Source organism: Melanostigma gelatinosum, assembly GCF_949748355.1.
Source record: "Melanostigma gelatinosum genome assembly, chromosome: 15".
NCBI lineage: Eukaryota > Metazoa > Chordata > Actinopteri > Perciformes > Zoarcidae > Melanostigma > Melanostigma gelatinosum.
Window position 1 is genome coordinate 12,348,933 of NC_136648.1, and position 13,724 is coordinate 12,362,656.

A 13,724-nucleotide genomic window follows, 5' to 3' on the forward strand; every position below is an offset into this window, starting at 1 on the left:
GGGAAGAAGGGAGGGAGGGGACTGATTGTCACACAGGACGGTCATGGAGCTTTTCAGGAAAAGTGTTCCAGTGGAAGAAACCGTTGAGTGACATCTGTCCTTCAGTGTTTACACTCCCTGACTCATAAATATTGAGTGTTTCACTGTATTCCACGTGTGGGTGTGCACACACATACAGTGCAAGCATGGACAGACACACATGCATGGATGGATTATGAGACAACGGCCCCTGGGTACCGACTGAAAGAGACACAAAAGGACAACAAAAGAGGCAGCCATGTCTCTTTGTGGCCAATTTGTATCTCTTTGTAGTCGTTTGTATCTCTTTGTCATCGTTTAGTGTGTCTTCGTAGTCATTTTGCATCTCTTGATTGATTGACTTTCCAACAAGCAACATTAACAGTCACTTCAAACAGAGGCTCTGGTCCAGTGGGGCCACTGACCCCTTGGGCCACCGGGCCTGTGCCCTGTAGGCCCATGTATGATTGATTGATTGCACTCACATGTAGGCCTGGACACACACACACACACACACACACACACACACACACACACACGTCTATACACACACTCATGTGTTTGCCACCCTGCTTCATATGTTTGCCCAGTCAGTCCTGCCTGACCTATTCACCAGAATGTGTCACCTGCTGTCGACCTTGAAGGATGGGCAAAGTGAGTACTGGAAGTAAGTGAAGGTCTCTGCTGTCAGACCTACAGACCCCTGCCCCAGCAACCAGGCACCTTCCACCGGCCAAGCTCCCAGCCACTCTCCACCCCGCCACTTTGCAGGTTGGTCTCATTTTTTACTGCCACCCCACTCCTCCCACCCACCCTTCGGCGCATGGAAAGGCCCTCCGGCTGAGACACTCCCTGCAGGGCAAACACTGAGGCCCGCCGAGCACAAAGGCTGGGTAAACAGCTCCTTAGCTTTCCTCTCTGGGCCCACTCTCCACGTCGAGGCAGAGACAAATGCAGGGAGGATCCCTGGTCTCATGGCTCGGCGCTATTAATAGTAGAAACCAACAAGGCAACAATGCACACAGCTGAGGTGCATGACATGCAGGAATGTACCGTCACAATATAAGGATGAGCTTAATAACAACAGGAGGGAAGAGAGACTTGCCAGGATCATACAAATCTAACGAATTTGTGACATGTTGAGATCCAAGATGAGTGAAAGAAGGCTTTGTAAAACCTTTTTTCCCTTTTATTACCCAGAACAAGGTGTGATATAGACTCCTTAAACACACATTATTGCATACATCAAACTGACTTGGCCACCAAAAAGTATCAGTCCTCTTAAAAAGATCAGATAATAATCTCCGTTGAGAAAAATGTCCTTCAATAAAATTAATCACTGTAAACTAGAAGTCAGCAGGCAAGTGGCAGAGTTTCAGGGGACGGCACCACACTGCAACCAGGGCCACAGATTTAACGAGTGCATTTACATCATCCATCATTGTGAGCAATGGCGATGAACTTGTTCGGCATTGTGAGAGGGATTTGCTGCATGACACTCTTTGTACACCGACAGTTAAACCCCATGCAAGCACAGCACACATATATCTTCAGACACACACACACACACACACACACACACACACACACACACACACACACACACACACACACACACACACACACACACACACACACACACACACACACACACACACACACACACACACACACACACACACACACACACACACACACACACACACGGTCTCTTGCAGGAACATGATGGCTGTTGTGTAATATTTAATTTCCTTGTTAGAATATAGAACTGAATTTATGAGCTCATTTCTTTTAACAAGAAGATGTAAAATGTTTCTATTTCTTTGTGCCGACTCTCTGTTTCTATGGCTGCAGAGTGCTGGCTTGGGACTATGGACCGGCTGAGTCCATCCAAGTTCAGGTCCGGATAGGGGAATGGGGGGGGGGGGGGGGGGTTGATTTTGGGTGGCGATGCTAATGGGAGAAGAGAAAGACAGAAAGGAGCATGACTGTTCCAGATGTGATGGACAGTTAAAGGGTATTTTAAAATCCCTCCAAGGTTTCTCCGGTTTCTTCTGGAGGCACAGGTCACAGCTCCTTCCGCCTCCATCTCTTCTTTGCTCTCTCAATCTAAAGGTGCTTTTCTGTTCTTGGGCCTGTTCCAGTTTTAAAGGTTTGTTTTCACTTTTCTAGTGGGAACTCCCCTCATCCAGCACACCGTCCAAAACCCTCGGGCCAAATCTGTAAAACAAAGCCAAATCTGTGGGACAAAGTCATACTGTATAGCTGCAAAACAGTGAACTCCATAACAACGCATTTGTTTCCACATTAGCTCAAACAAGTGAATGAAGCGCAGATAAATCTGCAGTAATTAACATTTCATCAGAGCATTTCCAAGCTGCGTTCCTGCAGGCGTCCTCCAGCTTTGTTGTATCACTGTTCATACAAACAAATCATCAAGCAAAGTGTCGGCATACGGCTTGATTAGCGACGTTATTATGTGGATGGATGATGGGTGAGCAGAATACACAACAGGGAGCTACAACAGTGTGCACTGGTGGTACTTCAGTGGGTCTCTCATGGCTTCAGCCTCATCTCAAAGAAGTACAGCAGAAATGATGAGTTGAATGACCAAAAATAAATCAGCGATATTTCTGATAATCACTTAATCATTTAAGTATATATTAAGCAACAAGACTAAGAGTCTACAGCCAGAGAGGCTCTGAGAGGCTAAACTGAGGCAAAGCTAAGTGCTAACATCAGCTAATATTTACTAGCAAAGACAAAACTCAAAGTACAGCAGAGGATGATGAGAATGTCATTCGGTATTCAGTCATAAACAACAGTATTGGACCAATTGCTATTTTGACCTGATGGTGGCAGGAGTACAAAGTAAGTACAATTCATCAGACATGAACGTCTGAATCAAAGTCGTCATCTCATAGAGACGCCTCAGTAAATCAGAGGATCACTGGTTCCAGCTTTTCCAATGTGACAATTTTCTGTTTTATGTCAATACACATCGAGTTTTTTTCGTTGAGAATAATCTCACCAAAACGGTTGGTTTCGGAGCTGTTCTGGAGCTTTCAGTCTAACGGCATGATCTTCATCAGAAGATGCAGTTCGCCCATGTTGTCATGGACATGCAGAAATTCAAATCAAAATTTCTTTGGAAACAGCGATTGACAAAGTAATCTTACCATTTAGTGGCAAACTCCAGCTGCTGAAGAAGTTCATGCTATATTATTAAAAAGCTCAAGAACAACTACCGAGGTCAAAAAGTGTACGTCTCACATTGACCGCAAACATGAGCAAGAAGTCCTTGATCTACAATTCCATGACAACTGCCTCTACTGATGAAGATCATGTGATATGACTGAAAGCTCCACAACAGCTCCTCATCCTTCATCCTAAAGGCCACATAGCTGACTGAGAAGTGTTTCCCAACTTACACTTGCTTCTTGCCTCTGAGCCGCGTGAGCAGGACGCACCATCAGAAACACTGAAAACAAGGCGTCGTTATCTTTGAACAATTTTATGGAATCTTTGAAATGTCATGACTCATTCTGAAACTAGTTCTTATTCACGAGTAAGGATCATTGAACACTACAAGTTCAGAGGCCGACGGGACAAGAAGAAAACACTTCAGTGGTACAGGTGCATGACAGCCCTGAAGGTGTGTCACAGCCACAGACAAAGGTAAACTGACAGAATGTGGGACACAGTGTGAAGAAGGGAATGTTGTTCTCCCTCATCTCAGCTGACCCGACATTGAGGAAACAGAGGGAAACAAATAGGTGCCTCAATGGGTGTTTTCTCTTCCCATTCCAACTCTTTTTTGACGAGTTCGTGGCCCCTCCGTTCCAATCCTACTGAGAGGAGGTGGGGCGGGGAACCTGTCGCCGAGAATAAAAGGCCCGTCGGCTGAAGAGGTGCAGGCGTGCTCAAACCCCTGTCTGCCGGATGAACAGGAATGACCGCCTCCAACCGGCCGGCCGGTCCAGCTGCCTCGGGGAGATCCCAGGTGGCAAATATCCTCTACTGCGAGGGAGTGAGCTCTCAATCCCACCCTGTGAAGGTCATGGAATCTGTGGAGTCAGAGTAGCCAGAGCAAGGTGGTGTTGGTGATCGGCGAGGCGTGACGAGGGCCGAAGGTTTCTGGCACCCCATTAACAGCAGGATGGGACAGTCCAGCGGTGCTTTAAGGGCCTTCAGCGTCTCGTCCTCGCACCAACTTACATTAGCCACAGCTGGACGGCCTGCTCTCGCTCCTTCTCAGCAACGCTCTGGTTTATGGCGATGTCGTGGTGTGAGAAAGTGAGTGCGAGATTAACGGCTGCAGCTGAATAGCCCGTGTGTTTATTGTGTGTGTGTGTGTGTGTGTGTGTGTGTGTGCGTGCGCAACAGGTCTCGAATGGGTCCCTCGTGGCTACAGCAATGAAACAGAGGATCTGCCTCAGAGTTGAGCAGGTGAAGAGAAAGAAATACACGACACAGAGATGGGAACACACAGCAAAATGGAAAGAATGAGGTTAGAGGAGTGGGTGAGGGGAGCTTGGGAGAAACGTGAGTCGGAGAAGGGGACAGAGTGGGGCCGATATAAACACAGGAGAAAAAAAGGAGAGTACATTAGGGAGGAAGTCTGGTGGATGTAGGATTGAAAAATGATTTCCACCTGCTCTGTATCTCCTACCTGCAGAGCCAGAGAGGAAATCCCCTTCTTCACGGTCCTCCGTTCCATCCCTCCTTCATCTTTACTGTGAGCGTCCAGCAGTTTGTAACCTCTCTAAGTGACACACAGACGGAATAGTACCCGACTTGTTCTGCATAACACGCGGCCCTCCTCAACTAAATGTGGCTTCGAAGGCCACACTGGGCTGCAATAAAAGCCATCTGCAAAGATGTTCAGGCCATCCGCTGTCACATTTTGACAAAAGCAAGGATGAAGTACTGCACGTCTGTTGAGATTAAACTGAGACCAAATACATCAAAATATTTACTATAGATACTGAAAATTCACAGTGTACAGAAATATGTATATACAAAAAAAGACAAATACAAAAAAGCACCAATCTGTCAAAAGATGGAAACATGCACAAGCAAATATCCATTACAAACGTATTTATTGAGTTGCAGAAAGCCATTTATAACTGTATAGAAAACAAAAAGAATCAAAACAGTAACACTTTCGATCACTATGACTTCCTCGTGATGATGGAATGTAAAATAATAAAAAAAGAATGTTTATAAATATGATTAATGACAAAAGCGAATATATTCTGCTTCAACACGAACAGGTTATGAAGAAGAGGCGATTTGAGTCCAATCCCTTTGAACTCCTCCAGCATGCGCACAAATTCAAAACCTAGAAGAAGAAAGAAAGTCCAACTGAGGGTCTGCTTAGTCTCAAAGCTCTAAAGACCATACTGGTGCTTTGGAATGTTTTAGCCCACTGACGACACATTTTACCAAATGAATTACCATTTTCCAAAACATACAAGATTTTAGATTGATTTCCTGTTTTTCAAGCAGTCACTGGTTTCAAATGCTTTGAGTACACTATAATACTCGATGATCTACTGCAGCCTCCTTTATCTTTATTATAGTGATATGGCCCCGCGGCAGTCAGCAGGGACCAGTTTCAAACTCTCCTTGCATTCAAGGATGCTCCAACATTCAAGCATTAAAGAGGCGGTCCAGTGATTTTGCATTACACTTCCATGAAAATGGGGATCTCACAAGAGACCGATTTAAAAAAAGAAAGAAAAAGAAATCAAATCAAAATCGTAGCAGCAGAGAGGAAGATATCCTGACTTTTTGTCCCTAGTGCGAGTCAAGCCCCAAAAAAAGAAACCTGGATCCTACATTCTCTCAGCCTATAGAAAGCTCACTCAAGAGCCACAGACGACAAACGACCGTTTTCACAGCACTACTCCTGAACTACATGTGCCAAATCAGCGGAGGGCCCATTTCTTAGTACGCTGCCAAAAAGCAGTATTGACGAGCAATGTTGCAGAAAAACGATAAGCAACCACGGATGAAGAAGAAAAAAAAAAAGTGAATTTAGTAATTGCTAACTGCTGTTAGCAGCAACATTTAAAATAAGCTTGAATATGTAGTTTATGGGCTAGAACACACAACGTCTTCCTAAACTGTATATAATATCTACACAGCACAGATATGAAACATCCACATACTGGATCAGCTGCGGTTACTTTCTCACGATAAACTCCTAGCTACAGTTTTCAGGTGATGAGGTGTAAGGCACTGAGAGCGCCTCGCAATGGTCAGCTGTTCCCTTGTACCTTTGTTCTCAACAAAAGTCCCAAACGGGGGCCAGTTTCCAAAAGAAGTGATCCGTCTCTTCAAACCCGGTGAAGCCGTTGTTAAGGGACTGGGTAGGACACACTGCTGCACGATCCCATCGGTGTTTGTGAAACATAATCTAGAACAGGAACGCGTGGAGCAATGACACAGATGCACCAGCAGCAGCTTACTGATCGAGAGCACTGGAAGTGAACCTGTGTGTTCAATTTACAGTAAATATGCACTTCCAAAGAAGACGTAGAAACAGGAAATAGGTGAAGACCTCATTGAAATGTCATCTGACAAAAAAACTGCAAAACAAAACAGATGTGACATTTTGACATTCCCACATCGGTTTGTTCGGGAAGGGGGTGCAGACGGAGAAGCAAAAGGTTTGATTGTGTCGTACTGAACCATTTCTATGTGAATACTGGAACGCGTGCGGCAGAACCTTCCTCTGCAAAGTGCGAAGGGTTGATGAGCGCGGTACATTTCAGATTGAGCAATTACCACCTCACCTCATGGATTCTATCAATTTAAAGAAAGTGTCTGTTATTAACATACAGCACAGAAATGTAGGGCTGCTGTCTGACAACGTTTATTACTGAATTCAGACAAATCGGTTTTATTTGGCTTTAGGAACACTGCTTCTGCCACAAACTTAAATGATGATGCAGTCTCTGAGGAAAAACGCGGTGTTGATATCGAGAACCCACCCCCCCCAAAAAACACAAACTTTTGAATCAGAAAGCAGACCTGCCTGTGACCGAAACGTTGGGACTTATTAACAGTAAAAAATAAATTAAAATTGACCTAAAATCAAAAATATATATATTTATATTCTACAATCCGAGGTTTCACCATTTACCAAAAGAAAATACAAGAAAATCTGCAGCAACAGGAGGTTGGAGGGGATCCTTGATCAGCATGCGTTACTGTACGTCTACGCTGCAGCCGGGAGGCTTTACAGCGGAGGAAGGGATGCAGTCAGTACCGTGATACGGATGAGCAGAGAGGAGCAAGAGAGAAATGCACTGTCCCAATTGAACTTTTGGTCTCACCCACCAGAGCGGGTAAGCTAAACACAAATAGTCCCATGACAGAAATCATTTAGACCGAGCAAAATAAATATACATTTTCCTGATATGTGCTTTCGATGCCATTTCGTGTCGAGCATCTTAGAAAGCACAAACTTTTCAGTGAGCTCTCACCTGATATGAGCCGACACAGTGGGGATAACACACAGCCGCTCTGTGTCGAGCCGGCCTGAACAAGCAGAAAGAACCTGCTTCATAGTTCCGCTAATATAATTCCCTTAGAGACAAAGACTTTACAGAGAAAACTGAAGTCTGTGTATCGCTAACAGTTCAGTGTCTCAAAGTGACACCGGTCTGTGTGACAGGTGACCCTCGCTGATTTATCTACCGTCAACTGGCTTGGCAAGTGTTAATTCTGGACCCTGGACAGGCTGTTGAAAAGTGAATGAATGAATGGGCAAATGATGGGTGGTGGTGGTGGGGGGGCTGCTGCAGCTTGTTAAAAAGCACAGTAAAAACCTTTGATATTTACACTGAAGAAAGTGAATACATTCAGGCAGCAAAAGGAGGACGGCCTCTCCATGTACGAGGTACGTTTGGCACTGCGAACACTCCTGCTAATACCTTCTTCTGTGCCTTCATCAAGTTAGCCAGCGAGTCAAGCTAAATCCTGACATCTGTATATCAACATGTCACTTCTACTCTTTACTATTCATTCACAGGATACTCCAGGGGTTGAAGTGTTGAAGCGAGGGGCCTGCAGAGCTTTCCTGCGACTGTCCCCTTGATAAGACGGGAACCGGGCAGATCCAGCCCTCCCCCGTGTCCACCCTCTCCACTCCCTGCTTCAATCAGCAATAGTCTTTGGTTCAGAAGGCACATGTCTGCATCACTCCACAGAAACCCTCCTTTATCTGGTTTTTTAAATTTATTTAATAATCTCCTTTGATATGGAAAACCCAGACAGTGTGCAGGCCCACCCGGATTCTAAGGGTTCTTTCTCCCAGAGTCGACACATTTCTCAGTTTCCTGTTTCGTAGTCCTTTGGGAAAGGCAGAGGGAGGCTGTGGGCGGGCGTAAACTCAGATGCCGTTGGTCAGGTCTGTGATGATGTTGGCCTTCACCAGCTTGCGGAGGAACTCCTTCTCCTTGGATATGTTGTGTGTCCATGACTGCGGGAGAATCGGAAGAAGAAACTAATTCAGTGAAACAAAAAAACATCCCATGATCACTGTGAGAACACTTCGACATAAGCATTCAAGAGAACTCATTCTACAGGCAGAGATGTAACAAGAGCCGGTGGTTCCTGTGTGGTGCTTTGGGATGCCGAGGCTGAGGAACAGTCAGAGAGCAAATGAAGGAGGCAAAGGGTGGAGGAAGAAACACACAGGAGGGAATATGGAGGAGAAAAAAAAAAAAAGTGGAGAGAGAGAGAGAAGGTCGTCCCTGCAGCTGCCTTCGGTCTATCCTGCTGGTTCAAGACTGGATCGGACCTCCTACCATTATACGTGATGGGTCACAATAGGACCAAAGGGAACAATAAAGCTACAATTGTGTTGTAAATGAACAGAAGAAACAGGGCTGTCTCTGGTGCTTGAGCTGGTCGGGGCTCAGATAGGCATCGGTATATAGCTTAGAAGTCAAGGACAGAACGTGATGTTGACATTTGCAGGTAAAGATTTACATTGTTATTTACTCAAAGCAACATCAACATTCATTTCGAGTCATGTTTCTGGCCTCTTGATTGATCCCATTTTAGCGCCGTTTCCCTCTCCTCCAACATCTGAAGGGAAACATTTGTCTCTTTAGCTGCTAAATGCTCCGCTGTGTTCACCAGCTAGCTGCTCACTGTGTCTGTGTTTCTGCTGAGCAGGTAGCGTTCAGTGGATTCATCTGAGCTTTTCTTGATGAAAACCTGCCCGCTGCGGCTGGAATTGAGGTTGATGAGAGCTCGGAGCAGCCTCTGTCACACACAAGTCATATTTTAATCCATTGTTGATATAAAAACATTGATCATGGCAGCTTTGACTTCGTCTCTACGTGTAATCAGCCTTGAGATAATCACAGCAGATGACCTCAGGAGCATCACACTCTCTAAAATAGGACGGATGTGACATTTTATCCTCAATTTCCCTGTTTCTCATCTAATTACTACATTTCCGTGGAGCTTTAAAGCATCCATCCACATAGTAAACAGGATCATTTCTCGTGGTTCCAGATAATCAAACAGCCCTAGAGAGCGCGGTGGTGGTTTAAAGTGTTCCAATCAAAAAAAAAAAAAAAAAAGTATTCCCATTATTTAGCCATGTGTGGCTGATGACAATGTTGATGAAGATGATAATAATAAATGCCAAAGGTTCACTGGGAGTTTAGACACACAGGTTATCATCATACTGAGCTCATGGTTTACACGCGTCAGCACACGGGTGACATCTTTGATTCCGCCGGGTTTCAGTGTAAACACCGAGAGGAAGACTTGACTGATGGAGAGGAGGGAGATCAGTCACGAGGGCCTTTCGAAAATGATTGTTCAAACGACGCACTAACAGTTAGCATGTTGACACAGTGACTGATGACAGACCAGTGCCACTTCATGACATTACATTTAACCCATTGCAGATTTCATTCTTTTGTTTTAGTTTTTATTTTGTTTCAGTTACGCTTTTTAATTTGAGTGTAGTTTATAGTTATTATAGTTTCATGTCCTCAGTACTGCTAAGGTAAGAGGACACAAGAGAAGTTCAGAATATGCATTATGTATAACATATGTGCTTCATTAAAACACACTAATTACCGGGTACAAACAAATACAGCAGGATTTATTTCACTTATGTATTTTATACCTACACTTTTGCACTACAAAATGAATACACAAGGTTTATTAGTCTTAACGGATAAAAAAAATAGTCATTTTAGCCTTATTTTAATTGAGTTAACGTTTTAGTTTAGTTTGTTTTATCATCTTTTTTTTGGTCAAAGTAAAAAAAAAAGTTTATTAACCAGTAACTTGGGATTATGTGTGCATGTTTACAGTCATATAAGTTTGAGTGAAATGTAATCATTGCCAAAAGGCTTCTGATATGATACGGTCACACGGCCATGATGCAAAAACTACACCGGGTACTGCAATTACATTTTGGTACCATTTCTTTCAAGTTCAAGGCGCAATAAAGCTTTTTAAAATCTGGTATCACAGCCAAATAAGTTTAACTGACAATGGAACTATAAACTGCACTATATGATAATACAACATGCTGCAGACAGTCTCAACAGCACCAACGAGCCGGCCATTAAACCGTCATATCTGAATAACATCAGACAGAGAACGAGGAGATCGACTGCTCATCAATTGCCATTGGATGCGAATACAAAAGCTGAGAGAAGTTCAATTCATGCACAACTAATACTAATATTACCATCAGACTAAACAGCGAAGGCTTTGTATTGAATGCATTTTGGCTCTAGGCCAGTTCACCACTCCCCTCCCTCTCCTCCACAGGAGTGGTGGTCCCTCCTCATCAAAGATTACAGTCATTTGTTCCTTCAGTTATTCTTCAGTGGCAAGAGAGAAGCCAGAAAATATTGATCTCATTAGCATGGAGGGAATGTCACACCAGATTTCATAAAAAAGTAACGATCTGGTAATATAAGAGTGCCTTGATCATTTACAAATGTGCCAACTTTTTTAGAACAAAACAAGATTTTTTCTCTTCTTTTTGATGGACTCTCACCAACACAGCGCTGTGCTCGGATGCTCGTACACTCACCTCTTTAATGGCGGACATCTTGACGGCCTCGTAGTAGTGCAGAGGTGCGTGCGGCGTGTTCATGTCGTAGCCGAAACCAGCCACCGCCACCTCATCACAGTTATGCAGTGCCATCGTTATAGCAACTGTTCCCAAAGTTGGAATGTTCTGCAGTTACAGAAACAGAGATGCAGGCGGTCAGAACATCACAGCGCACACACACACACACACACACACACCAGGAGCAACTGTTGATTAAATGTATTTATACTAACGCAGGGGTTCATGTTGACGAAAGCATGTGCAGTGTCATCGTTATCAAACAATTTTGAAACCGATCATGGTTTCTGACACAAGTTCAGAGAACACATGTCTGATCCCTCTCGTGTATCTGCTTCCCTTCCTCCTCTTGTACCTCCGTCTTTGTTCCACCGCTGCTAACTGACTTTGAGCACTTGGTGATTAAGTATTACGCGACCCCTGCTACGACACCGTGATCCACAGGGTTGAACCGTGCTTCCTAACCGCCTAGAGCAGCCAGAGATCTGGGGGGTACAGGGGCTGTGTGTGGATGTTGGAAAAAAAAGTGGGTGCAGAAGAAAGAGCGGAGGGAGGCCCCATTTAAATCATTACCCTGATTTGCAGCCCTCAGGGTAGGTGGAGCTGAGCCAGCAGCTGGCCAGCCCCCTACTGCGTGTGCTAATACAGATTAATTTACACACACATTCACAAAACACACTCAACATAAACACTAGGATAACAAATAGGCCTCCTCATTAATTTCCACGTACATAAACATAAACTATGATGGTCAGAAGATAGACAGGAAAGTGTTCTGGGGAAAGAATGTGCCAAATCATACAACTCGGCAGCCTGTATCGTATGAGACAGCACTACAAACACCCAGACACAAACGTGAACACGCAAATGGCCAACACACACACACACACACACACACACACACACATATACATACACAGGCCAGATGCCCATATGTTGAACACATGTTGCAGAGTTGAGTTCATGCAGGGGTGTTCTGGTGGCCCCACAGGGCAGAGCTATGGTGATGCACTCATGTCCTCTCCAATTCTCTAACAATATTCCTCTTTACTGAGCAAAAAAAACTCCCAACTCAATAATACATGAATCTAAAACCATTACTTTATATTGGTCTGCCTTGTACTCCGTCTGCTGGTCACCAACTGAAATGTGCTCATTTTATTTCTCCAACCAAATGTTCTCTGGTTAAGACCTGATTGAGGCGTCTCAAGTCCAGACAAACGTGTTGCACGAGCAAAGCAGAAACATCAACTTCTACCGTTGATTAAAAACAATAGAGAGCTGTAGAGCGCAGACTGGATCAGGGTTGCAGCAGGTTTTTACAATTGTTTTGTATTTCCTCTTAACCTACTTTCATTCTCCCGCTTCTATTTTAAAAACGGCGGTTGAACACTGCCAAAAACCTCGTCCAGCAACTAAAATTGAAGTACAAACGCACTAAAAAGTGAAATACAACTGAGGAACAGATCCTGTACATCTTGACAAAATGTAAATTCCAATTCAGTAGCTTTGGTACATACCTGATAAAAATAAATGCCTCAAGGAACATTTAGTATTTTTCCTTCAACCAATTATTTAAAAAGACAAATGTGCAATTTCGGGGCTGTCGTGATACAACCTTGGCTCCAGAGTAATATTGATCATATTGATTATTTCAGCAAGATGTCTGTCCCGTGTGTAGAATACAAATGTAAAATACTTGTTCAGTGCAGAATACAGATTTCTCCATCCGGTTGGTTCCCTTGAAAAACACAATCCAATTTCTGGGTGTATGCCTTTTTTTGCATGATTTTGTTACATTGATGCCTGCAGGCGTCTTACCCCTTTGCCCATGAGGCCATTGTTGAAGGGCAGGCCTATGAACTGGAAGGCAGCCTCCTGGATGAAGTACGGATTGAGGATTCTCATCTCTGTGGGCTCCCGAGGCACGTAGTGAGCCACCGACTTCCAAAAACCTTCCGTACCCCTCTGAAGAATTGGCGAGGAACAGGGGGGGAACAGGAGGGGAAAAAGAAAATTGTGAATTAGTCGTCATAAACAAATACTGGACTGTTTTTCTCTGCAAACACAAAACTAGCAATCACATGATGCCAACTGCAATTTACCAACCAAACATCAAAGGGAGATTATCCTCTGTAACACTGACATAAAACACAGAAGCCAACCAGAAGCCAGACCCCTACTAGCATTGATTAGGGAAATGGCTTTGGGCCTTTAATGGATGAAGTTAGGGTGAGGGGCTGGCAGGACATCAGTAATTACGACTCCTGGTAGGAAGAGAATCAAGCAGTGGGTGAGGGGTGAAGCGGCCCTGGAGTGCTGAGAACTTTACAGTCCGCCTCTTCGAGGTTTCATCAGTTGTAGTGGAAAAGGTTGGGGACTGATTAATATGAAGGATCTTATTATTCCAGCACAATATTGTTATTACAAAGTTCTTCCAAATGCGTCTCAAAACACATTTTTCATGGGTGCTCCTTTTTGTCTGTAAAAGCCCAAATGCGTTTGCCTCTGGGCCAGTTTAACGTTACGATTCCATCATTCACACTGATCCTAATTGTTGCACGTCTTAATGAACTTG

General features: G+C 44.2%; 1 protein-coding gene across 4 annotated transcripts in view; it reads right to left on the bottom strand.

Annotated features, from left to right (window-relative positions):
- Positions 1-5,103: 5,103 nt before the first annotated feature.
- Positions 5,104-13,724, bottom strand: part of LOC306789084 (CMP-N-acetylneuraminate-beta-1,4-galactoside alpha-2,3-sialyltransferase-like) — a 47,917-nt gene continuing 39,296 nt past the window's right edge. For all 4 annotated transcript variants that reach the window (XM_079284868.1, XM_079284869.1, XM_079284867.1 and 1 more), the window contains 3 exons: positions 12,968-13,114; positions 11,108-11,254; positions 5,104-8,512 (listed from right to left, as the gene is read on the bottom strand). In XM_079284868.1, the coding sequence (XP_079140994.1) occupies positions 8,423-8,512; positions 11,108-11,254; positions 12,968-13,114 (384 nt within the window). In that variant the 3' untranslated portion in view covers positions 5,104-8,422. The remainder of the gene's footprint in view (positions 8,513-11,107; positions 11,255-12,967; positions 13,115-13,724) is intronic.